Here is a 26,933-nt window from a genome sequence, read left to right on the forward strand (position 1 = left end):
TTTTGCTAAATATTATGTGGTTCCTTACACATCATAGCAGATTGAAGGTGAAATGTATGTGACAATAAAAAATTACAGTGATCCTAAAAACAGGTTTCATTTTATTTATGCAAAATATAATTCAAAACATCCTGCTAGGGATGAACGATATGAGGGAAAAATGCAGTATGTGATAAGTTGTTGGAAAATGCGATTAGAGATATGCGATACGATAATCCTATGATGACATCATCACAGCTTGTGGAACTTCGAACACAACCCCCAAAATAACGTGCTTGTCGTCAGTCCGTGCTGAACTTGAGACTGAGAGGAGTGATTTCACTGGACAATCCATTAATTGAAGCCTGTCCTTGGATATAACCACACAGACCACAGCGGCCACAAAAAAAACAAAGAACAAACAAGCGAAGTTTGAGTTTGTATACCGGCGTCTTGTCTCATTATTATTTACACACACACACACAACGCAGAGTGAAAGCACAGGATATGGCGCCCAGTATATTCTCTGCTATACGAGTCGCCTTGAACGTTACTGTATTAAAATCATTCCGTTATCGCAAACCTTTGCGATATGCAAATTGCGATTTATGAAGATTTGCAATATTTCTATAAATTTTAGATATCGTGCAGCCCGACTTCCTACCTTAAACCTAAACCTGAACCTAACCGATAGTGTCATAAAAGCAAAATTAAGATGAAAAACAATTTCTGAAGCAACCATGTCAATTTTTAAGGGTTCTATTACACTTGGCTCACGTGCAAGTGCAGCACTGCGATACGTACAACGAGCCACGTAAAAATTATTTAGCAAAAATGTAGGTATAGTAATTTGATTGTATGAGACAAGGTTGATATGAGACAATGAATTATGCAGCTTGTTGAGGAGAGGTTTGCTGCTATTTTTCTACATAATCAGACTTGTTTTTGCCTGGCTGATGAAAAAAAGGGCAGAAAAATATATTAGACTTGCATTAAAGGCGGGACCTGAGCCATCTCTAGGAAACAGAATATCATGAAGATTTGATGGTGGGCTCTTTTGACTTGGGCCAGAAGCAACCACCCAGAACACCCGACAAACCACATTGCAACATAGTAAAAACCACTCAGAACACCTTAGTAACTGCATAGCAATGCCCTGGCAACCACTGACAACACCATTGCATTCTGGTGGTGGGTTTTGTATGCAAAGCAATTTAATAATCTTGTTTGATTTGTTCTTGAAAATTTCCCTTTGAACTCCATGTGTTTCTTTTAATCTTATCCTGTTCTTTTACATCTGAAATATATCCAAATATGTTTTTTTTGTTGTTTTTTTTTTAAAAAGGAAAACAAATTCCGGTCATGTTTTACATCTTTGTATTGTAATATGTTACATGCTGTCTCTATAATCTATACACTCCCCATGTAATACAAGAAAACTCCACAGCTCTCCTCTCATCCCAAGCCAAATAGTCTCGCCACACGACCTTCATTCTACAAACCACAAAACTGTTTGATTATGAAGCTGCGTGACAGCTACAGCAGCAGGTGCTTGTCTGGCAGCTTGTATAAAGGGGCTGAACGTCTCACCCGTAATCAGTGCAGCCTCCTCGCATGCATTTGCATTTCTAAAGAGAGTGGGAGGCTTGATTGGCTTGAAATCAGTAATTATGAACATTGTTTGCAGTAAACAGACACTACTCTTGGACTGTTTGCAAATGGCTCGATGCAAAATAGCAATTATAAGATGGGGAAACTTTTATACTTATCAGAAATTGGGAGAGAACAACAGTTTGATGATTGTCAAACTTTTTTTCTTTCGTTGTAGTTTCCAGCTCGTAGCTGCTTCTGGCTTACACCCATGTCATATAAACAGAATGTATGATAGTATTATAATATTAAAGTGTAAATAACATGGTTCAGACTATAATTTACTCCTAACACAGCTATTCAACTTTCTTTAAGGCTACTTCCACAATGATATGGATACATTTGGAACCGCCGTTTTCGTTTTCGAAACGCTCTCCATTCAAACTTCTGTTTTCAAACATTTTCCAAAAGTTTCTTGTTCACACTGAAATGTCTGAAAACACTTAAATCCATTTACTGCGCATGGGGAAAAATTTAAAAAAGCATAGCCCTGTGGACCTGGGTAGCTCAGCGAGTATTGACGCTGACTACCACCCCTGGAGTCGCAAGTTTGAATCCAGGGTGTGCTGAGTGAATCCAGCCAGGTCTCCTAAGCAACTAAATTGGCCCGGTTGCTAGGGAGGGTAGAGTCACACCTCCTCGTGGTCGCAATTTAGTGGTTCTCGCTCTCAGTGGGGTGCGTGGTAAGTTGTGCATGGATTGCGGAGAGTAGCATGAGCCTCCACATGCTGTGAGTCTCCACAGTGTCATGCACAGCGAGCCACGTGATAAGATGCGCAGATTGACTTTCTAAGAAGCGGAGGCAACTGAGACTTGTCCTCCGCCAACCGGATTGAGGTGAGTAACCACGTGTGGCAGGGCTGAGGGCGGGGCCAGGTTGTGATTCCGTACACCCAGCCCCTAATTAGGCTGATGAAGTCCGAGAGGGATAAAGGTGAACGGAGACTGCAGTGCGACAGAGAGTGAGTTACGGGCAGCTGTCCGACACCTGTGTGTGTGTCTTTTGGTTCAGTTCTTGATTAAACTATTATGTATACTATCAAGCCAGTTTGTATGTCATGCCAGTGGCCATGTTTTTAAACATAGCCCTGCGTCATTTCCATGTACCGTCTGAAACATAATAGTCCTTATGTTTCGCCGCTGGACAGCAATGTGAAGGTTGTACAAAGTCAAATTCATCTTTAACAACGCTATCAAAGTGGATAGCAGGCTCAACAATGCCGCTACAACATGGGATGCCATCTTGATTGTTTTGGGTTGAATGGATCACTAAGACAACAAATACGTCATCATTTTCGAATATCTCCATTCTCCCTGTCTGCACTACAACACGAAGACAGCATCTTTAAATTTATCTACTTGGGAGAGCGTTTTCGAAAAACTCCTTTTTCGTCTGACAAAAACGCCATCTCAGTGTGGACGGAAGGCCAAAACGTAGCGCAATCGTTTTGTTTCAAAGGAAAACGTATTAGTGTGAACGTGGCCTAAATGTCATGTACTCATGTAAAAATGTATAGTTATTTAGCACATCTGATAGTATCCTTTTTCAATGATTATTATGATCTAAAATGATTCATGTATTAAGCTAATTTAACCGTATATTTGACTCCTAGGGTGACGCGAGAGCACAGAGAGAATCTGGTGAAACTGGCTAAGCAGTTCAGTAACAAGGCAAAGGACTCACTGAGGAGAGTCCGCTCCAATGCTGTGAGTCAAGTTAAGAAGTCCAAGGAGGGCATTTCTGAAGACACCATTCGCTTGATAGAAAAACAGGTGATACAAATGAGGATTAACTAATGAAACTGAATCACTGTCTTTGATAGAATATATCAGGGAATTTTAAAATTCTAAATTCCAGGCCTAGAAAAGTCAATGGAAATTAAAATAAAAAGTCATAGAAAAGTCATGAAAATTCAAGTAAATATGCATTCTACTCTGCTCTAAAATATTTTGTTGGTTAGAAATTGCTCATCATGAATTAATCTCTATAAAATGGTTATTCCTTATTTAGAAATTATGAACAACTGGAAAATTCGTGGAAAATATTGAGTATATTTATACAATATTATATTATATTGTATACAATGATACAATATTATATACTGTATATATACAGTATGTGTGCTTGTTCTTTTGTTTGTGTGTGTGTGTGTGTGTGTGTGTGTGTGTGTGTGTTTAAGCTGTCGAAATTAATGCATTAACACATGCAATTAATTACTGAGCCCCTCAGAGGACAGGGCGGGATTTTTTTTCTTAAATAGTTTTGTGACCTTGCAATAAATTTTGCGTTCCATCACAACAGTTAATTTAAATAAATTTAAATAAATTTGCCATGGTTTTACTATTGTAACCATATTTTTAACTTTGATATTCATAGAAAAAAGCATAGTAATAATACAGGAACATTAAAACTATGGTAATAAAAATCATATTGTGGTTATTATGGTTTTACATTACAACCACAATAATTACCTTGGTTAATCTATATGGATACAGTATACTGTATTAAAACCATGGTTTCCACCAAATTGTTTTTTTACTTATCATAGTTACTTAAATATTACTAAAGTAAAACCATGGTTTCTGCCAAAAAACAAACACAAAACATGGTTAGCCTACAACAGTCATGGTTACTACAATATTACTGTAGTTATTATAGTTATTAATATTACTATATTTATTACTATACTATACTATTTCAGCCAAAAATGGTTAATAAAGTCTACAATAAGTACTATAGTAAAACCACAGTTTATAATTTTTATTACCATAGTTTTATTTTTCCTGTATTATTACTATGTTTTCACTACGAATATAATGGTTCAAATATGGTTACTGTAGTAAATCCATGGTAAATTTATTGCGAGGGAACGCAAATCTTTTTCAGGTAAAAATGTCCCGCCTTGTCCTCTAAGGGGCACCATAATTAATTAAATATGTTTAATGCGTACATTTTTATTAACATGATCGATGCATTTACCAATTTGACATTAGATTCTGACATTTTATTCAGCTTTGTGTGAGTTCTAAACACGGTCTGGAGTAGAGCGGGACCTTTGCGACGTTACACTGACATACACACCACAAAAACTCACATACAACATCGATTCTGTGTCAGTGATCAAGTGATGGTGAAAGGACCTCTTAAAAACAAATCCAGATTAGACTTGCGACAAAAATAAAGTACTTTGCATCCATTGTAAGGCAAAATTTAATTACCACAGAAGCACGTTGTGATGGGGTAAGGGATGGGCAAGGAGGCGGCAGGAACCGGCTAAACAGTCAACGTAAAGTTAATGATAAATCTCAACATAAAACAAACATAAACAAACAAAGACACACATTCAACGCAGCCACATGCGTCTCTCTCTCTCTCGACCTGGCGCCTCCGGCTAGTCTTTATCCCCCTCCCGGCTGATTAGCCCGATTCAGGGCCTATCATTACCAGTCCTCATGGCCTGGCCCCACCCTCCACCTCGTCACACACATCAAATCTTAACTATCACCTAAAAGCTAAACACATGATACATGGCACTGATGAGGGACTGCTGTGGTAGGCTAGCTTGTTGAAGTTCTTTTGTGGATTGTCTATCGACGTGCCACTCAAAGTACACACAATTTCAATTGTGACCCAGTTGCCGCTGATCTTTCAAAGCGTCAGGTAATGACTACCGGGCAATTTGGATGAAGTATATTTATGTGGGCAGTACTAGTGCTAAAAGCAGAACAAGATGTCAGACATGTTCAAAATGGCATACTACGATACTAGTATAATTAGAAAAGAACATTTTGATTGTATAGCAAAATTTCCACTCAAGTGTGTAATGGTGTATTGTAAGGTCATGTGTTAGTTGTTTTGCTCCCTCATGGGCCTTTTGCAGTTGATTATTTCTCACTCATTATATTTTTATGTTGTATATGAATAATGAGTGTATTATTAGTAACAATTAACAATTTGTTCTACTTTGTTTTTTTCTCCCAACATCACCAGGTTCAACAAATGGCAGACAGTTTTGCAGCAGACATTGACAAACAACTAGCCACTAAAACCAAGGAGTTACTTGGTTGACAACAACAAGGCCTTCCAAACTCTTATTACGTCCCCGGTCAAAGACAGTCTGCTGTTCTTATGACTGGAACTAAAATTCCCTGAGCTCTCAATTCCAAACAAAAAAACACTTAATGATGGTGCTAATGGAAGTGCAAGTGCCGAAGGTGCTGGTTTTGGGTGGTGTTTGTGTGTTTTTCTCATGCATTCACAAATGTTGTCGTGGCACGGCAGTGGGTTGTGGCGCTCCTTGCGCTAACATCTTCAAACAAACAAATGGAGGACAAACGAACTTTTAATGTGATTTGGGCTGCTACTCCTAATCAAAGCCATGCCACAAATGTGGTGTTTATGTAAAAGCACTGCACTGAATGTAAACTGTGGTCTTTACAGGATGGTGAAAGTCGCACAGGGTGGGGAATGAGTGCACAAAACAACATGCTGCCAACATTTGTTTCGCATTCACTGTTGCCGCCACTGGGCAAAAAATTGTCCTTTCCGTTTATACATTTGGATTAATCTCATCTATCAGTGTAAACTGAATAAAACGCATCGGTTATTGTTCTGGTCCTGTTGCCTACTCTGTTGTTTGTGTGTTTCTTATTTTATTCACTTTTGAGGCAGATTTCTGCATGCCTTGTTCTTTGTTTATTAATGTTGGAACTTTATGTTCCCGATTCTTTTACCGCAGGGTTTCTCAACTGTTGGGTTGCGACCCAAAGGTTGGTCTCAGGTCTGTTCTGAAAGGGTCACGGAAAGCAGGGAAAAAGCTATGCGAAATGCAAATAATAAGATGTAACTAACCATATAATTGTGTATAGTTAGCATAGCTAAATAGATAGAGATATCAAGGTAGGAGAAAAAGCTTCCCATATCTTTTGTTGTTGATGTCAAAGGCAGTGCGTCAAATATGCTAATACAATATTTGGCCCTGTGTTGTTTTCAGTCAGCTTTAAATGGATAGTTCACCCAAAAATGAAAATTCTCTCATCATTTACTCACCCCTCATGCCATCCCAGATGTGTATGATTTTCTTTCTTCTGCTGAACATAAACACAGATTTTTAGAAGAATATTTCTAGGTGTGGGTGAGAAACAGATCAATGTTTAAGTCTTTTTTACTAAAAATTCTCCCTGCCCAGTAGGTGGCGATATGCATGAAGAATGCGCACCAAAAACAAAAGAAAAAAAGGACATCACTTGCTGCTAATGCACTGATGGCACGCTGTACGAGTGTTTGTAGCTTACTAGCCTGCTTAGCATTGCTAATTCTTATTATTCTACATTCATCTTTTATCCTTTGCCATTTTACCACGTGCTTTGGGTTTTTCCGCTTTTCCATTTCTTCTGTGTGTATTATACTACGTGCACCCGTTTCTCTCGTTTTTTTCTTTTTCTTTTTTCCACTTGTCTACACCTCGCGTCTCGACTGCGTGCATACGTTTTCTCCACTGTGTTAACACAGATTATTGCATCAGTCTCAAACCTCTGCTGATTAGGAACCACACTGATCTAAAATCCTTGCCGCTCAAGAACAATCATAAAAACAAGAACAAACAATTGTGGTAAGTCATGGCATCCACTCATATTATTGTTCCCTGCATTGCATGCCACATGCTTACTATAGCTTCTTCCATCAGCAGTGAGGGATTCACATATGATAAATGTAAGGAATTAGTCAGGCTGACGGAGAAGGTTAATGAGCTAGAGGCACGCATCTGAACAATAGTGGAGGTCAGTGAGAAAGAGAAGCCGGTAGATACCGTTTCGGATGCGGGTAGAACAGCAACCAACACACACACTTTGGTTCCGGCTCTAGAGCCCCCACAGCAGGGCGTTTGGGTGACGTCTCAGCAGCATACTCGCTTAGCAAAGCGACACCACTCTCTCGTTCCTGTTAGGGTTTTGAATCGATTCTCCCCACTCAGTGATGCACCCACTGAGAATCATGTTGAAAGAGCTCTAATAATTGGTGATTCTGTTGTAAGGAACGTGGAAATAGAGACTCCAGCCACTATTGTTAAATGCATTTTGGGTGCCAGAGCATCTGACATCAGATCAAATTTACAAGTGCTGGCTAATGCTAAACGTAGATTTTCTAACATTTTTATTCATGCCGGCACTAATGATGTCCGGCTTCGCCAGTCGGAGATCACTAGAACTTGAAAAACGATGTCAGACACTGTAATATGCTCTGGCCCCCTCCCTGCTCATCGTGGTGATGAGATTTATTGTAGATTAGTGTCACTGAACGGAGAATAGCATAGGATTTATAGAAAATGTAAAGAGTTTTTGGGGTAGACCTGACCTGTTAAAGAAAGATGGACTCCATCCCTCCAGGGAAGGTGCCGCTCTTCCTTCTAGTAATTTGGCTCATAGACTTATTAATGATAGTATTTGACTAACTGGGCTCCAGGTCAGAAAGCAGACAAACTGGTTAATCCGAACGTCTGCTAGCTGCCTTGAGACGTCACACAGGTCACATAAACTACAACACATAGGGGGCCTGGGTAGCTCAGCGAGTACTGATGCTGACTACCAACCCTGGAGTCGCGAGTTCGAATCCAGGGCATGCTGAGTGATTCCAGCCAAGTCTCCTAAGCAACCAAATTGGCCCAGTTGCTAGGGAGGGTAGAGTCACATGGGATAACCTCCTCGTGGTCACGATTAGTGGTTTTCGCTCTCAATGGAGCATGTGGTAAGTTGTGTGTGTATCGCGGAGAGTAGCATGAGCCTCCACATGTGGAGTCTCCGCGGTGTCATGCACAATGAGCCACATGATAAGATGCGCAGATTGACTTTCTCAGATGCGGAGGCAACTGAGTCTTGTCCTCCACCACCCGGATTGAGGTGAGTAACCGCGCCACTAAGTAGTGGGAATTGGGCATTCCAAATTGGGAGAAAAGGGGATACATTTTTTTTAATTTATTTTTTTTAGCTACAACACATAGAGACTGTATCACCTAGATATCATATAGAGACTGTGTCTGTTCCCCGAACTACCAAACAAAACTCTCACTAAATCATTTAGAAAAAATATGATTAAGGTCAAACTTGAAAAAAAAAAAAAAAGAAAATTGAAGATAAACAAACATCATTTAAAGGTAGGGCTACTAAACATTAGATCTCTTTCTACCAAAGCACTAATTGTAAATGAAATTATTACAGATCATATTTTGGATGCGCTCTGTTTGACTGAAACCTGGCTTTAACCGGATGAATATATTAGTTTAAATGAATCTGCTCCCCCAGGTTATTGTTATAATCATGAGCCTCGTCTGAAGGGTCAAGGAGGAGGTGTTGCTACAATTTACAGTATGTTTTTGGTGTTACTCAGCGGACAGGATATAAGTTTAAGTCTTTTTATCTAATAATGCTTAATGTGACACCATCAGATATAAATAAAAAAATCTGTCATCTTTAGCCCTTGTTACAGTATATTGATCACCTGGGCCTATCTGTTCTAGTAGGTGTTGGTGACTTCAACATTCACATAGATAATGAAATGACACATTGGGATTAGCATTTACTGATATTCTCAACTCTCTTGGAGTCATATGCAGTCCAACTCATATGCTAGATTTAATTCTGTTGTGTGGAGTTGATGTTGATACTATAGAAATTCTACCGCAGAGTGATGACATCTCAGATTATTACCTCATCTCTTGTTTGTTGCAAGCAGCTAATGTTACTCAATCTACACCATGCTATCAATCAGGTAGAACTATTCTTTCAACCACTAAAGATAGCTTCACTAATAATCTTCCAGAATTGTCTCTTACTCAGTAAGCCAAAAAGTCTAGAAGAACTTGATGAAATAACAGAAAATATAAATACAGTCTTCTCTAGCACTCTTGATAGTGTCACCCCCCTTTGATCAAAGAAAATTCAAGAAAAAAGCCCCACACCGTGGTACAATGATCACACTCATGCTTTCAAAGAGAGCAGCTCGGAAAATGGAGCACAAGTGGAAGAATACAAAATTAGAGTTTATTTCGCGGTGCATGGAAGGATAGTGTCTGTAGCTACAGACAAGCGGTAAAAGCTGCCAGGTAAGCATATTTGAGCAAACTCATAGAAAATAACCACAACAATCCTAGGTGTTTCAGTACTGTGGCTAAATTGGTTAGGAATAAAGCATCGACTGAACCAGATATTCCGTCGCAGCACATAGTAATGACTTCATGAATTTCTTTACAGATTAAATTGAAATAATCAGAAATACAATTTTAACTATGCAATCAACTGTCACAGCACCTCAGAAAACAGTGTCTCATAATTTTGCTCACGAGCAACTTCAATCCTTCACTGTCATAGGTCATGAAGAGCTAACAAAACTTATAAAAAAATCAAAAGCCACATGTATGTTAGATCCAATACCAACTAAGCTCTTAAAAGAGGTATTCTCTGTAATCTCAGAACCTCTTCTTAATATTATTAACTCCTCGCTATCCTTAGGATATGTCCCAAGAAACTTTAAAATGGCAGTTATCAAACCGATTATTAAGAAGCCACAGCTTGATCCTAGAGAATTGGCTAATTACAGACCGATTTCAGATCTATCATTTTTATCGAAAATACTAGAAAAGGTAGTGTCCTCCCTACTATGTTCATTTCTACAGAGAAATGGAATATATGAACAATTTCAGTGAGGATTTAGGCCCCATCACAGTACAGAGACTGCACTTATCAGAGTTACAAATGACTTGCTCTTATTATCTGATCAAGGCTGCATTTTCTTCTAGTGCTTTTAGATCTTAGTGCAGCCTTCAACACGATAGATCATGACATTCTCTTGAATAGGCTGGAGAATCATATTGGCATTAGTGGACTTGCATTAGCATGGTTTAGATCCTATTTATCAGACCACTACCACTTTGTATGTGTAAACGAGGAATTGTCTATCAAACAAAAGTTAAATATGGAGTGCCACAGGGATCAGTTTTAGGACCTCTGCTTTTCTCCTTATACATGCTTCCCCTGGGAGATATTATCAGGAATCATGGAATAAGTTTCCACTGTTATGCCGACGAAACCCAACTTTATATTTCTTCTTAACCCAATGAAAATCCAAAATTCTCCAAATTAGCAGAGTGTATCAATGAAATCAAAGATGGAATGGCCAGAAATTTCTTTCTACTCAATTGCGACAAAACAGAGGTACTAATGATTGGACCAAAATCCTCTAAAAATATGCCAATAAAATATAATTTGACTCTCGATGGATGTACTGTTACGTCGTCGTCTTCTGCAAAGAACTTAGGTGTTATATTTGATACCGATCTGTCCTTTGAAAATCAAATTTCCAATGTTTGAAGAACAGCATTCTTCCACCTGAGAAATATTGCTAAATTATAACACATGCTCTCTGCTGCTGTTGAATTAATGCATTCATGACCTCAAGACTAGATTATTGTAATGCATTACTGGGAGGATGTCCAGCAAGTTCAATAAATAAACTTAAATTGGTTCAAAATGCAGCTGCCAGAGTGCTGACTAGAACCAAGAAATATGATCATATTAGCCCAGTTTTGTCGTCGTTACATTGGCTACCTGTTAAATTTCATATTAATTTTAAAATTCTGTTAACTACACACAAAGCTTTGAATTGTCTAGCTACACACTACTTAAGTGACCTTCTGACACGCTATATTCCATCATGTTCATTATAATCACAAAATTCTGGCTTGTTAATAATTCCAAGAATATCAAAATCCACAAAAGGAGGTAGATCCTTTTCATATTTGGCTCCTAAACTATGGAATAGTCTCCCTAACAGTGTTGGGGATGCAGACACACTCATTCAGTTTAAGTCTAGACTAAAGACTCATCTATTTAGCCAGGCATACACCTAATTTATCCATCAACTCACAATTAGGCTGCTTTAGTTAGGTCTGCCGGAACTAGAAACATCCATCATGATTTATAACTCTGCATAAAATTTATGCTAATATTATTCTATTTGTTTCCATGTCTCAACCTCAGGATTCATATCCCAAAGTTACCAGAGCCTGCCAGATCCAGCTTCGTTCCTGCTTGGTGTCGGATTCCACTGCTACATGTCACTGAGAGATGACGACAAACTACAGCCAGTGCTAGCCAGACATCACTTCAGTTTTTTACTTCAGAGGATGAACTGATGCCAACTCCAACTGTACGACATTTGATACTTCATATGCCACTGCCTGAACCCTTGGACTTAGGATGGACCCCACCAAACCTCACCGAAATGACCGGCCGGTTGAACTGCGATGCACCTCATTGATCTCTGCCTGCATCACCTTGGTCTAATGATGGACTACACTCTTGAAATGGAATACATATACTATCATTTAATTGCCAACAAAAGCCTTCATCAGCCAACTAACAAGGGACAATGCATCTATGTGAACTTCTGCAGTTATTCCAGGACAGACTTCAGAGACATTAGTCATTCATCTTAAAGTTCAAAAAAATATTTTATTTTTATTTTTAAAACACTGGACCTTAACGCTTACTTAATTTACCAGTTTAAAACCATAACTTGCACTGCACACAAATAAATAATATTGGCATTATATTCATATTGTTTAGCCAGAGGGGAACTGGCCCCCACAGTGAGCCTGGTTTCTCCCATGTTATTTTTCTCCATTAACCAACATCTTGTGGAGTTTTGTGTTCCTTGCCACAGTTGCCTTCAGCTTACTCACAGGGGTTCTAAATACAATTATTATTTAATTGCTATACACATTTTGCAATCATATTTAATCAAACTACACGATCACTGTTAGACATTATAGATATTACAGTTTAATTTTAATTTTTTATTTTTTTAAATGCATTATTTCCTGCTTTGAAATTATGTGTGTTGTAAAAAGCACTATACAAATAAAAATGACTTCAATTTTGATCCGTTTCTCACCCACATATATCATAGCGCTTCTGAACATATTGATTAAACCACTGGAGATTTTGGAGCTTCATAATTTTGGTACCCATTCACTTACAGTGTATGGACCTACAGAGCTGAAATATTCTTCTAAAAACCTTTGTGTTCTGCAGAAGAAAGAAAGTCATACACATCTGGGATGCCTTGAGGGTGAGTAAATGATGAGAGAATTTTTATTTTTGGGTGAACTATCCCTTTAAGCTGTTTATGTATTTGCTAACTGGCCTATGTCATGTCAATAGTTTTGCTCATAATTTGGCAGTTCATGGTAGTAGTAAATTTCATGTTTGATTTTAAGGACATTTTTGATACTTTTTGGTGTGTTAAACGTTTTTTGATACACTGTTGGGGCACCAATAAATGTCCAGTGTAAAATTTTCCACCTGACTGAAAATATCCCAAAGACTTGAGGGAACAGAGCCATTTCTAAGGACCAAAATATAGGGACTTTTCACTTGAGTCAGTAAGTAACTACCTAGCAACCACCCAGAACACCTTAGCAACACCCCAGTAACCATCCAGAACACCATTGTCTCTTGGAGGTGAGTTTTGCGCTAACGCAAAACCAGTTGAGACCCGCTATACAAGAATGGCAATGTAAAATATCTCTTAATATCCAACACCTTTCAGACCTGAGCTATTCGTTGTACCCCAGTGCCAATAATCAATCTGAAAAGCATTGTCTGTAAAGGGTGAAAACACGGGATCACTCAATAAACAAAGAGTTTAGAGAAGGTAGTCTGCAGACAGAGGAAATGGGCAGGGTCCCCCCCCCTAGTCCATATGTCAGCAATTTGGGGGCATTGTGTACCTTGGCCTGAGAGAGCGGCTAATGATTGATGGAGGGGTGAAAATCCCAAGTCGCTGGCTCTGCGCGCTGCCCTGAAAATTGCTTTCAGCTGATAGCTTCATTTCACTTGATATTTATCAAGTGGATTACTGTGTGTTTCTCTGTGTTTACCACTAAAATGATGGAGAGGATTGCGATAGCAGCAGGGAGACCAAATGTTTTTCCTTCTGTGTCGCTGAAAATATATACATGTAAATTGGCTCTGTAAACTCTTGAATTGACAGTAAACTGATTTGCAGACATATCGGCCCTATTTACACTTAGTCACTTTATGCGTCTTGATCAATCGCATTGCTATCCGATTATGCAGATTCCATATCTAAATCTGATCTATTTCCGCGCTATATGCAAATATAATGAAGTTATTATAAATAATGTTATTGCTCAGAAAAGAAAAACAGGAGGCAGCTTATAATTGCTTCAAAAATTGCAGTACTAAAGGCAACAAATGTTATGTGCTGGCTGCATTTTCTTTGTCGTCTTTGGGCTCCCAAACTTCCAAATGCTTACATAGTTCCATTTACGTAATGTTTACGCATGTTGCCTGAACAACCAGAAGCATTTACACTTGACTACACACGGAGTTGCATATCATATGTGTCTTAAAGCACCTCCTGAGATTCTAGTGAGCGGATTGCCATCCGTCTCAAATACATTTTGGGAGGGCATTTACACTTGGTCTTATCTGTAAAAACACATACAGTGATCAAATGTAAAAACATATATGCTGACTGTCACCATGACCTTTTAACCTGTGTCATAATAGGGTCAGTACATGCACAAAATCAAGACATTAACAACCGATGCTTCAGCTATAGAGTCGTATTATTAACAGGCTTAACCAATCATCCAACAGCCTTTTTCTGTCTTGCAATGTGGAAAAGCATGAAAATCTTCCATATTCTCCCTCCTAGTTTGCATGCAAATGATTTCGGACTGAACTGCATTATTCATCTTAGTCTTGTGACAATGCCAGAACACCGATATGCTGGTTAGGTGGGAATATGACCACTTTACAGACAACAGGGTCTCCAGCAAAGGAGAAGAGAAATGCTATTATACTTTTCCCCATCTGTGCACGCTGATTACGGTCCATGCACGCATCCGTACACTCAGATAGTTACCGGGGGCCTCGAGAGTGCGTTTAATCACTTCAGTGGCACCGAATTGGCTCCCGCACGCTCAATGCGTCCTCGCCTGAAGTGCACGAGCCACCACAGCCACCTCATCAAGAATCCAATCAGTTTAAGCGCGAGATGCACTTCGCTGGAGATGAATGGAGATTTTCTGCAGGGATGTTGGTGGCATAAGGGCATGATCACTGCATATGTAAAGTGGAAAGGAAATTAGCACAGATTCTCTTCCCTCTGATAGTCATGCATACATCAGGGGAGTGTATAAGAAGGTTCAAAATGAATCCTTTTCTTGCAAATGCATTATTCATTCTTGAACTCAGGTCAATCTGAGCGCTTTTTAAAGAATTACAAAACTTAATATGTGGCTCGGGTTTGAACTGCATTGCAATGTAGTCATTGATTATAGCCTACGTGAATGCACGGGTAAGGTTGAATGGATGTAAGCTCGTGTCACTTAACACTTCAGTTGGACTTTGAGCATGCTTCTGCTATTTGATATCAGCCTAGCAAACTTTTCCTCCGTTATCATTTAGTACAATGCTTGCAAAGCAGAACTGTATTTATATTTTAATTATTTTTTTTCCTCCACTACTTTCTGCAATTCAGCTCAATGTAAAGACACCTTATAAACTACAGCTCTGGAAAAAATTAAGAGACCACTGCAAAATTATCAGTTTCTCTGGATTTACTATAGATACAGTATGTGTTTGAGTAAAATAATAATTTTTGTTTTATTCTATAAAGTACTAACAACATTTCTCCCCAATTCCAAATAAAAATATTGTCATTTGGAGCATTTATTTGAAGAAAATGACAACTGGTCAAAATAACAAAAAAGATGCTGTGTTTTCAGACCTCGAATAATGCAAAGAAAACAAGTTCATATTACTTTTTAAACAACACAATACTAATGTTTTAACTTAGGAAGAGTTCAGAAATCAATATTTGGTGGAATATCCCTGATTTTCAATCACGGCTTTCGTGCGTCTTGGCATGCTCTCTACCACTCCAGGCGAAAAAATTCAAGCAGCTCGGCTTTGTTTGGTGGCTTGTGGCCATCCATCTTCCTCTTGATCACATTCTAGAGGTTTTCAGTGGGGTTCCGGTCTGGAGACTGGGCTGGCCATGACAGGGTCTTGATCCGGTGGTCCTCCATCTTTAATTGAGCTGCTTTCATTTTTTCGCCAGGAGTGGCATAAAGTCACCCAACAGCAATGTGAAAGACTGGTAGAGAGCCAGCCTGATCTCACATAAAAATCGGAAAGTGTGTGCCAATTTTTCTTTAGCCGAAATCGGTATACGTTGACCGAATTTGAAAATTCTGCCTCCAGAGGCTAAAGTGATAAGTGTTTCAGAGCATGTAAACAAGTGTGACATCCATTTATATCCAGGAGAGTCGCCAGAAGCCAGTTGTGTGTGTATATATGTATATATATATATATATATATATATATATATATATATATATATATATATATATATATATATATACACACAGTGGTGTGAAAAAGTGTTTGCCCCTTCCTGATTTCTTATTTTTTTGCATGTTTGTCACACTTAAATGTTTCAGATCATCAAACAAGTTTACATATTAGTCAAACATAACACAAGTAACCACAAAATGCAGTTTTTAAATGAAGGTTGTTATTATTAAGGGAAAACAAAATCCAAACCTACATGGCCCTGTGTGAAAAAGTGTTTGCCCCACCTGTTTAAACATAACTGTGGTTTATCACACCTGAGTTCAATTTCTCTAGCCACACCCAGGCCTGATTACTGCCACACCTGTTCTCAATCAAGAAATCACTTAAATAGGACCTGCCTGACAAAGTGAAGTAGACCAAAAGATCTTCAAAAGCTAGACATCATGCCGAGATCCAAAGAAATTCAAGAACAAATGAGAAAGAAAGTAATTGAGATCTATCAGTCTGGAAAAGGTTATAAAGCCATTTCTAAAGCTTTGGGACTCCAGAGAACCACAGTGAGAGCCATTATCCACAAATGGTGAAAACATGGAACAGTGGTGAACCTTCCCAGGAGTGGCCGGCCGACCAAAATTACCCCAAGAGTGCAGCGACGACTCATCCAAGAGGTCACAAAAGACCCCACAACAACATCCAAAGAACTGCAGGCCTCACTTGCCTCAGTTAAGGTCAGTGTTCATGACTCCACCATAAGAAAGAGACTGGGCAAAAATGGCCTGCATGGCAGAGTTCCAAGACGAAAACCACTGCTGAGCAAAAAGAACATTAAGGCTCGTCTCATTTTTGCCAGAAAACATCTTGATGATCCCCAAGACTTTTGGGAAAATACTCTGTGGACTGACGAGACAAAAGTTGAACTTTTTGGAAGGTGTGTGTCCCATTACATCTGGCGTAAAAGTAACACCGCATTTCAGAAAAAGAACATCATACCAGCAGTAAAATATGGTGGTGGTAGTGTGATGGTCTGGGGCTGTTTTGCTGCTTCAGGACCTGGAAGACTTGCTGTGATGAATGGAACCATGAATTCTGCTGTCTACGAAAAAATCCTGAAGGAAAATGTCCGGCCATCTGTTCGTGACCTCAAGCTGAAGCGAACTTGGGTTCTGCAGCAGGACAATGATCCAAAACACACCAGCAAGTCCACCTCTGAATGGCTGAAGAAAAACAAAATGAAGACTTTGGAGTGGCCTGGTCAAAGTCCTGACCTGAATCCTATTGAGATGCTGTGGCATGCCCTTCAAAAGGCAGTTCATGCTCAAAAACCCTCCAATGTGGCTGAATTACAACAATTCAGCAAAGATGAGTGGGCCAAAATTCCTCCACAGCGCTGTAAAAGACTCATTGCAAGTTATCGCAAACGCTTGATTGCAGTTGTTGCTGCTAAGGGTGGCCCAACCAGTTATTAGGTTTAGGGGGCAATCACTTTTTCACACAGGGCCATGTAGGTTTGGATTTTGTTTTCCCTTAATAATAACAACCTTCATTTAAAAACTGCATTTTGTGTTTACTTGTGTTATCTTTGACTAATATGTAAACTTGTTTGATGATCTGAAACATTTAAGTGTGACAAACATGCAAAAAAATAAGAAATCAGGAAGGGGGCAAACACTTTCACACCACTGTATATATATATATATATATATATATATATATATATATATATATATATATATATATATATATATATATACAGAAGTGTACAGAGATTCTCTCTAAATGTGCATGGAGCTGTGGGAGCGAAACTGATGGCACTGGCAAGAGAGACAGTCCGACTGAGCTGATCCACCAATCAGAACGTTCATTTCAGACGTGATTGGATATTTGCTAACCAATAATATCCCCGCCGCCATTTTGGAAGTCTGTTCCACTTCGTTAATTGCGCAAGGGAAGTTTCTGTTGACAGATCCTCAACCCCTCGATTTTGACAGAGGGAGCGAGCCTACTCTGATGTACACTTCAGGCAGCTCCATATCCCACAATGCAATTCGATTGTGACGTGACAGCAGATTGCACTTCATAAACCCCCACACAACACTAATGTATGATGGAAGTGAAGTTAGGTCAATTAAGCAGTTTAGAAAAGTTATATTGAGAGTTAACAGCATAACACTTGTAGCTACCTTAAACTGTTTATCACACAGTTATAGCCTATGTGTTCATTATGTTAACATTTTTGTTTGTGTAAATCTTGATGAATTCTTTCTAACAATTCATTCTAGTGAAGAAAAAAAAAATAAACATACGAGATTTATACATAAGCTTCTGAAATCAATCTCTGAAAACATTTTCTCAGGTGCAAAAATCACTAAATAATTCCATAAATTGACATCAGCCTTCAACACACTCCAAGTGATCAAGGGTTAAGGGTGTTCCAGTTAAACCCACTGCATGACTTCCGCCAGTAGTGGACACTCACGCAACGTAAGCAGTGACGTACTTCCGAGTCCGTGAGACGGAGAGACGTTGGCGAGGGAAGGGGATAAAAATTTGAAATGGAACGCAGCCCTGGAGTAACCATAATTTGCACTTTAAATTTATTTCCCTATATATACATTTAAATATCTTTCATAAATTCACAGTATGCCCACCTCTTCAGACACTACTACATCACTGATGAAGAATCCAGTCATTTCGTAGCCTAATAAAAGCCATTCTATTTTTAAATGTTCCTAGGCTGCGTAGACACTTTCAGACCCTTTCCGTATCAGAATTTTTTTTATTAAAGCTGACTGCTAATAGTGGCATCGGGAACCGTAAACTATTGCTTTTGCATGATGCTGCATCCATGCCACTAGTGCTGCATTTGAAACCTCCGGAGGCTGTATATGGAGGTAGAAAGGGATCAAGGCACGTCCGAATCCAATGTTCATGTCATCCTGTCAGTGAGATACCTTCAACTGATCGATTTTTGAAGGCAACATAGATGTATCTTTTGCTGCCTATCAAATCCCACAATCCTGTGCACGCGAATCCACAATGGTTGAGCTGAAGAAAGAAAATGCTGGCCGAAGAGGCAGTTGACAGCAGTTTTGTGTATAAATGTAAAGTTTTATAACTTTTTCAACTTTTGATCCCATTTCTAGCGAGAAAGTAGTATTGTAGTTATTAAATATACACTTGATTATCGCCAAAACTCTCTTGATTTTGTTCTAGATTATTTGACTATTGTGGTTCAGTTGGACTGAATGAAGCTGAACTTTTGTGGACACCAGATGGCGATAATCAGTTGCTGGTATCCTAGCAATGATGTGATGTTATGCTGCCTCAGTAGCCTGTCCAAAACCAGTTTCTGGAAGTACCTTCATATGCAAAAGCTGTCTGCTGAATCATTGACTGATAGGGCAGCGAGGCAACAAGACAGCTACAGTACCTTTGGTTTCAGACGCAGCCTAGGTGTCAGTAAAAGTCACCTAGACGACTGCCGGTACACTACATAATTCTGAACTCTCTATTGACATCTGTGGTTGAAACAGAAACAGAAACCCTCTCCCAAGTTGGAGCCTTCAAAGTTACCAAAACAAAGAGTAACATGTGGTACACTGCCAAGGATTCAGTGTCTTGCCCAAGGACACTTTGGCATGTGGAGTCATGTGGGCCAGGAATCGAACCACCAACCCTGCCTGTGATAAGTGGCCAACCTGATCTACCGCCTGAGCCACAGCCGCCCCAAACTTACTACACCCACCACAGTTGTAGTATGTTTTAGCACAATGTGAGGACTTTTCAGACGGACCTTACCCACCATAGGAACAATTTCAAACGAATATCAAGGTTAAATTAATGATCTTGAACGATTTTGCGGTGATGCCATCAGACCAGCTTAAATACGGGACAAATTGTGTCCCGTATTGATTCGATACGGGATGCATCATTTCATCTTTAAATACAGGATGACTCCATATTTTATGGGATGGGTGGCAACCCTACCTGTGGTAGAGCCGCTGAGGATGGCATCTCGATATAAAACAGAATCTCTGGTTGACACGTAAAATTGCAAGTTACTTGCAGAATAACATTTATTTATTTATTTATTTATTTATTAACATCAGTTGTGCTTCTGTACTGCTCTTTTGTGCAAATGAATCTGAGTTCAGGAATCTCATTGTTGCCTGTGATTGCTATATCAGATTGGATCTGACTAGCTACACCAAGAGTCACTGATAGTAAGAAGAATGACTAGACGTATGTCCAAAAAAATATGTTGTGTGAGCAAGTATATTTGCAGCCGGACCTTCTTTTCTCTGTGTACGGATGTGACATAAACACTCAAGGATGACTGATGGAAGCCTGAATTTTACCGCCAAATCTAACCTGACAACACTTCTGTAAAATCATTACTGCAGGCTTACCATAGTGACTCAGGGTAAGGCAAGAATGCCATTTTGAACAGATGATTTTTAATGTCATGGCTTGATAATGGTATTCTGTTATGTTGTGTGCTTTATGTGTTGATACTCATGCACAGCTGACAGAAATAAAATGCATGCTAAATGCCATGACAACCGCAAAGCAGCTCTGATGTAGCATTTCATTTACACAGCACCAAAGTTTAAAACCTAAAAATCCTACCCAAAACTTGAACACTAGTGTTATATATATATTTTTTTTTTTGTAAGTACTGGTATTGCTTCTGGAAATGCAAATATAGCTTTTATGCTGAATTAAACTATACTAGGAATTTGTGCTGTGGAAATTGTTTCCTTCCGGTTGACTGCCTTCCAACCTGAACGACCTTAGCTTGTGCTATATGTGCAATTTGAGCCGCGCAGGTTGCGCTCATTAAATGAATCCTTTTGAACGGAAACGTCTTTGAGATTGAAGTGGTTAAACTGTCATTTCAAATTGTCTGGGCCTTGTGATTACCAGCACGGGAGGAATTATATATTTAGCTTTAAGTCCGTTGCGATTTCCTGCCCCTGTCTTGATCCTAAGTGACTGGAGCGCTAGATCCCCCATCTCCACGGAGTCCCGATATCCCCCTTGGGAGGACCGTAATCAACGACTCAAAGCATGGAGAGGCGCGAGATGAGGTGGGTGGGAGTCATCACATATATGCGCACATTGCAAGCTGTCTGTGAAAAGTGTATATTATTCATAAGTCCTTCCTCCGCAATGAGAAGGGAGGCACCTGCCATGCTAGTTAGTGGGACACGCGACTAAGGTGAGAGGGCTCTGAGTACTGTAAGTTTGTGATCAAACCTGACAGTGCAGCTGCCTCAAAGTTGGCCAAAAGTGAAAAGAATGAAGGTGGACCCCAGTAATGTGTTACAAATATATATAAAGATTAGGTAAAGTAAACATACTGTACCTACTGCCGCTAAAGTCAAAGCTCAAATTAACTGCCATTGAGGGTGTTTAAACGGTGTGTATTTTAATGTTTATGGACCTCCACTCTTTAAATGTCACTTTTGGTGGCAATTTTGCCCTGAGCTCTGGTTAATTCTTGACCTGCTTCTAAGATTTCTAAGCCAGTAGCATCCAAAACTTGACTTGACTTGGCCCCTGTAGGAGAGGTGGTGTGGCCTAGTGGTTAAAGATTTAGGCTACCCTGACAGGTGCATTCCACGAACAAACTCCTGGAGGACTGTCCTTCTAGTCAGTTTGGATAAAATTGTCAGTGTAATGCCTAATTAACAGGCTCAGATGGAATCTTAAGACTTTTTTTAAAATGTTCAGCTGATTTGGGGGGAAATTGGTGGAATGCATTTAAACTAGATAAATTCTCCTTGGAGTAGCTTAGAGTACTACACTCATATTGGTAGCTGAAAGCATAATCAAATTATCCAAAATAGCCAATTTAATAAACAAACACACAAGGAACAGTGGATGTTTAGAACTTTGTGAATGACAACCGTTCAAATTCTGCGGATATATATATAGGTTCTTTGTGGGCTTGCTTATTTGCAAATTAGAACTAGCGACATTATTTACTGATAACAGAACTGGGACCACTAGGAGAAAAAACAACCCAATACAGGCATATTTGTCAGTCTCTGGGCTGATGCATGATTTTGAATCCCCCCCACTCCCTCAGGGTTCTATATAATTAGACATGATACGTTACAGAGCCTCTCTTGTCAAACATTAAGTCAGGAAGAAAAAGGATTAATGCATCTGCGCCTAATACACAATAACATTCATTAAAAAGAATTGTCTTGTAGACGGTAAATGTACAGAATGGCGAGGAAGTCTACTAATCTGTAACCTGATGCGAAAGGAAGGAAGGAAGGACTCAGGAACCGGCCTTCAGAGCTTTCACCAATCATATTCATCACAAAACCCAGTCCAGCCTCATTAGACCACAGTGCTGCACTTAACTAAACATCTTTTCCATAAAATAAATGCTTCCAGGTTAGCCTTCACGCAGGTTGCTCTCACATCTGATCTCAATTACCATCGTGCAATAGTTGAGGATCGAGCGCAACCAATGGCGGTGATATTGGAACCCTTCGAAATCGCCAGCTGAAAGCGTCAACTACAAAAGAACACCCTGGTGTAGAAGCATCCTATACGTCACATTAAAGAATGGGGGTTGGGGGTCTTATTGAATAATTGGTTCCTGATGTGTTCTTTCTCCAGGAATATTACTTACAAGATGATTAAAACCTTTTTGGGGTCTTTGGGTGAGCATTGCTATGGGAAGTGGGCCTTGTGCATGGGACAGTGTCCCAATGGATGGGTTTAACTGTCATTTTGGGAAAAGATCGGACATTTGGTGTGTAGTACGGGAGGAAGCATCAAGGCATTTCTCATTGAGAGTAGATAATTTAATGTGGCTAGAGGTTTTGGCACCATTTCCCAAATTAATAGTCTCATGGCATATCATTTTTCTTACAGGTCACGTGCAGGAAATGGAGAAAATAACAAAACAAGTGCAGAAAGCTGCAGAGCATATGCTTTCCACACTAAGGCCTGGAAAAATACTTGTTTTCCCTTAGACGATATGCCAAAATAAAGAGTGACGAAAAGAGTACGTTGTCTATCTCTATTTTGATCCTTGGATCCTTAAAGATGCATATCAATCTTGTGCATCTTTTTTCTAGTTTAGCAGAGGTTAGACTCTTTAAAGTAGCCGTAACCGCTTTATTTCAATGGGCTTATTAGGATAGAGTGACCAGTAGTCCCCATTTTTGGTGGCCTTTCCCCGCTAGCTGGAGCTCCCCCCAGTATGTTCAAAAAAGCTTGTGAACATCAGTGTAGTGGTACCTAATGTGGCAAGAAAACAAACGCCACAAGACATGTATTAGTTTAAGGGGAATAGTCCTTATTCAAAGTAACGCCATATTTGATGAATGAAAACAAGGCTGTGAGGGATAGACTTACAGTCTCTTTAATGACATGCACTGTATAAAGCTCCTAGATAATGTCCAAATTTCCACAACAAATTTTTTTTTTTTCTGGTGTTTCTTTCACTATTTTGTCAGCAGAACGATCCAAAACACTTTAAACAACAGTACACCAACAGCACTGGGACGTTTTACTGTTTGTATCACTCAGTTTGTGGCATTGGTGATGTGTATATTGTATTACTTCCCAGTGACATTAAAGATTTGAGCCAGCAAGTTGCGACAAATGACCATCTTTAATGTGTTATGAGCGAGTTACCGCTGACAAACTGTTGTCAGTCAGTGCTTGAATTTCTTTGAAGTCATCCTTTGAAGGTTTACTACTAAACTATAGCTGAGAAATAGAGTTAAACTAACAGCTGAGAGTCGTGACAGACGGAGTAATCAAACATGCTCAGGGCGCCTACCTGAATACAAGTTTCCGAATTGGGAGAAGACGTAAACTTTCAACATGGCGGAAGAGAGAACGCTTTCTGTGTCGGTGTCAAAATAAGAGTTCTCCAAGAAATATACAAGAATGAAACTGGGTTCATCCATGTTTTTTCTTCAACACTCGTAGGATAATTCAGATAGCATGTACTGCAGCATCACTCTACGACTGGAGCAGATTACTACTAACATCTTATGGAGTTTTGGGTTCCTTGTCACAGTCGCTATTGGCTTGCCCACTAGGAGCCTAAAGACAGAATTTTTAAAGCATGATTTCCAATACGTCTTCCATTTAGACTGCTCAATGAGGACTTACAGCATAATTTTCTATGAAGCTGCTTTGAAACTTTTTGAATTTGTGTTGTGAAAAGCGCAATACAAATAAAAATGACTTGACTTGAAATGACTACTACCATAGCACAGCTGAGGAACAGAGTTAAACTAACAGCTGCCGCATTAAGCCCAAAGTATGCTTCGGTCAGTTACGAACGCTGACCGTCCACATACATGACGAGTGATGCAAATTTCATCATCAGCACTAAACACATGCAGCCTGATTTTTCTAACCACGCATCTTTGAATGCACAGAAAGCACATGCGCCTGGAATTATTTGCACAAATTAGTGGGTCCACAAGGTGGCAACACTCACATTTGAGGCATTGGTGTCACGAAGAAGTGCTAAGAAGAAAATGTAATCGCCGCTAAACATCAGGAGATTAAGGTAAAAGCAACAACCGTGGATGTGCAAGTCAAGAGCGTGTGTGTGGGAAGGTCTGGAGATATATACAATATATATAAAGATATAAAGACACCTGTATGGGTCTAAACTCCTGAAGAGAAAGAGTCATGTGTCTCATAGCAGTCGTAGCGCGCATGTGCCAACCGCCTGTGAATGTGCGCACAGGCTTACGTTCGACTGAAGCGTTTGCGTCAAAATGGAAGTACACCTAGGCTTTACCGTTCATCACTTCAAGGTAATCACATGCTCAGTCTCTTTCTCTCTCTCTCTCTCTCTCTCTCTCACATACACACACATCCTTGTTTCTCCAATAACTTGATAGAAACATCTCAAGCTGTCCTTATTAGTTCTAAAGTGTGGTTTTTGAATTAGCAACTGAGATTTTGGCACATCTTTCGAACTAGCAACAGCAGATCCTGAATCCGTGGCATAAGGTGGCATTTTTTTTTTTTTTTTTTTTTTTTTTTTGGGACAGTCCTTTTTCCCTACTTATTTATTTACTTTTTCGCTGAACTGTTGTATAAAAGCAATATCACACTCGCAATAGTGCTGATAGATGGACATACAGAACTCTTGTTCGTGTGATATTGTTGAGTAATATAGTGCATTACAGTTGTACATTTACCAAGGTAATAAATAACTACATTGAAAATGTAAATGATATAGCCTACTTACAGCTTAACTCGAAAGTTGTTTATGTCCTTGCATTAGTAACAAGCATGTAAACACAATTCTTTGCTCCATTCTTCTAATTTAGACAAGACTCCACCATGTGGCGGCCAATAGAACAACAGCATGTTTTTTTGTGATACCATTAACAACCATTTCAGCTTGGTCCTCTATTATTATACTGAAGCCTTTTGTAGAAGATTTATCATTTTTATTCCAAATATTCCATTGCGCTCCCTCATCCCAGCGGACATTTCTATATCATATTTCATATATGCAAGTAATTGACTTAACAGTCTGGATTGAACCAGATATATATGCCTCGGCTATGCAATTTTCTCAGAGTACAAACTCTCATGGGCTCTCTGGGAAAGACTTGGTATCCCACAGCGTTCTGGGGGGAAAAAAACTGCACTTAAGTCGTCGTTTTGCGGCTTGGATCATCCACGGCTTCGTTCAACTGACAATTTCCTCAAGGGCGCTGCACTGGATATTAGAATATAGATCAAAGAGGACTGGCGTTTTACATACACTCAGCTGGGTCCTCGTGAAATTGAAATATTAATGTGTCTACACCTGAACAGGTGATTTAGTGAGGTTGTAATCCTCAACAGCACTTGAAAAATGAGAGCTGAATTACAGAACCAAGACTTTCATCAATCTTTTTGGTTTTCACACTTTGTCCATTTCTCAATCTCGGAAATTTCCCCAGCGTCAGAGCGTTCAAAAAATAAAAGCAGTGTTGTATTTTTGCACAGCGACGACCAATAGAGGGCGACAGCAGACAAGGATAATCCCATCTATATATTGGGAGAATTCCATCCATTCATCCAGATGTCTTTGACAAGTTTATGATTTACAAAGTGGACATGAGACTGTAACATTCATTTTGCTCATATAATGAATTTGATGATACAGATTTGTGTGACTGTGCTTACAGCTGCTGGTCCAAGAAGAAGACTCAGTTCAGCTTTATTTTTTTAGCACTAGTAAATTATGAAATTCGGTTTGATATGACAAACCATATATGAGATCGCTTGCTCATTTTGGGACCAGTTCATTTTTACAATGACTCATTAAACTGCTACATTATACAACATATTTGTTCATGTACAATTTGGCCTGCATATCTCCCAATCAGCATCAAAAGAATAGTTCACCCAAAACAAGAAAAATAATTTACCCACTCTCATGTTGTTCCAAACCTATATGACTTTCTTTCTTCCATGGAACACATATGGAGACGTCAGCCTCGGTCACCGTTCACTTCCATTGTATAGAAAAAAAGATTAAATGTAAGTGAATGATGACTGATGGATTTCAGTCTCTAACATCTCCTTTTGTTCCACATTGGGAAAAAAAAAAAAAAGGATTTTGTGGTTAAGTAAATATAGCAGAAAAGATTAAGTATTTTCTCCACTGAATATGTTAAAGCGTGAACTTGAAAATATTAAGTAAATTCTATATTTGTACTCAATTCAAACATTAAAAAATTCATGCTCCAGCTTATAAGTGAATATTATTTATGGTTGTTTTTTATCTCTACAATGTGACATCATGTATCATTCCTAAAGTAGAATATATGAGTAAATTTGACATATAATTAAAATAAGCACATTTTATGTAACTTTCGTTACTTTCCCAGCATGCACCAGGCTTGAATAATAAATGAGCT

General features: G+C 39.1%; 1 protein-coding gene across 2 annotated transcripts in view; it reads left to right on the forward strand.

Moving 5' to 3' along the window:
• The window catches only part of mrrf (mitochondrial ribosome recycling factor), a 33,227-nt gene extending 26,970 nt beyond the window's left edge, over nucleotides 1-6,257 (forward strand). For both annotated transcript variants that reach the window (XM_051685429.1, XM_051685430.1), the window contains 2 exons: nucleotides 3,243-3,402; nucleotides 5,621-6,257. In XM_051685429.1, the coding sequence (XP_051541389.1) occupies nucleotides 3,243-3,402; nucleotides 5,621-5,698 (238 nt within the window). In that variant the 3' untranslated portion in view covers nucleotides 5,699-6,257. The remainder of the gene's footprint in view (nucleotides 1-3,242; nucleotides 3,403-5,620) is intronic.
• The last annotated feature ends 20,676 nt before the right edge of the window (nucleotides 6,258-26,933 follow it).

Source organism: Myxocyprinus asiaticus, chromosome 43 (assembly GCF_019703515.2).
Source record: "Myxocyprinus asiaticus isolate MX2 ecotype Aquarium Trade chromosome 43, UBuf_Myxa_2, whole genome shotgun sequence".
In the NCBI taxonomy this organism is placed as follows: domain Eukaryota; kingdom Metazoa; phylum Chordata; class Actinopteri; order Cypriniformes; family Catostomidae; genus Myxocyprinus; species Myxocyprinus asiaticus.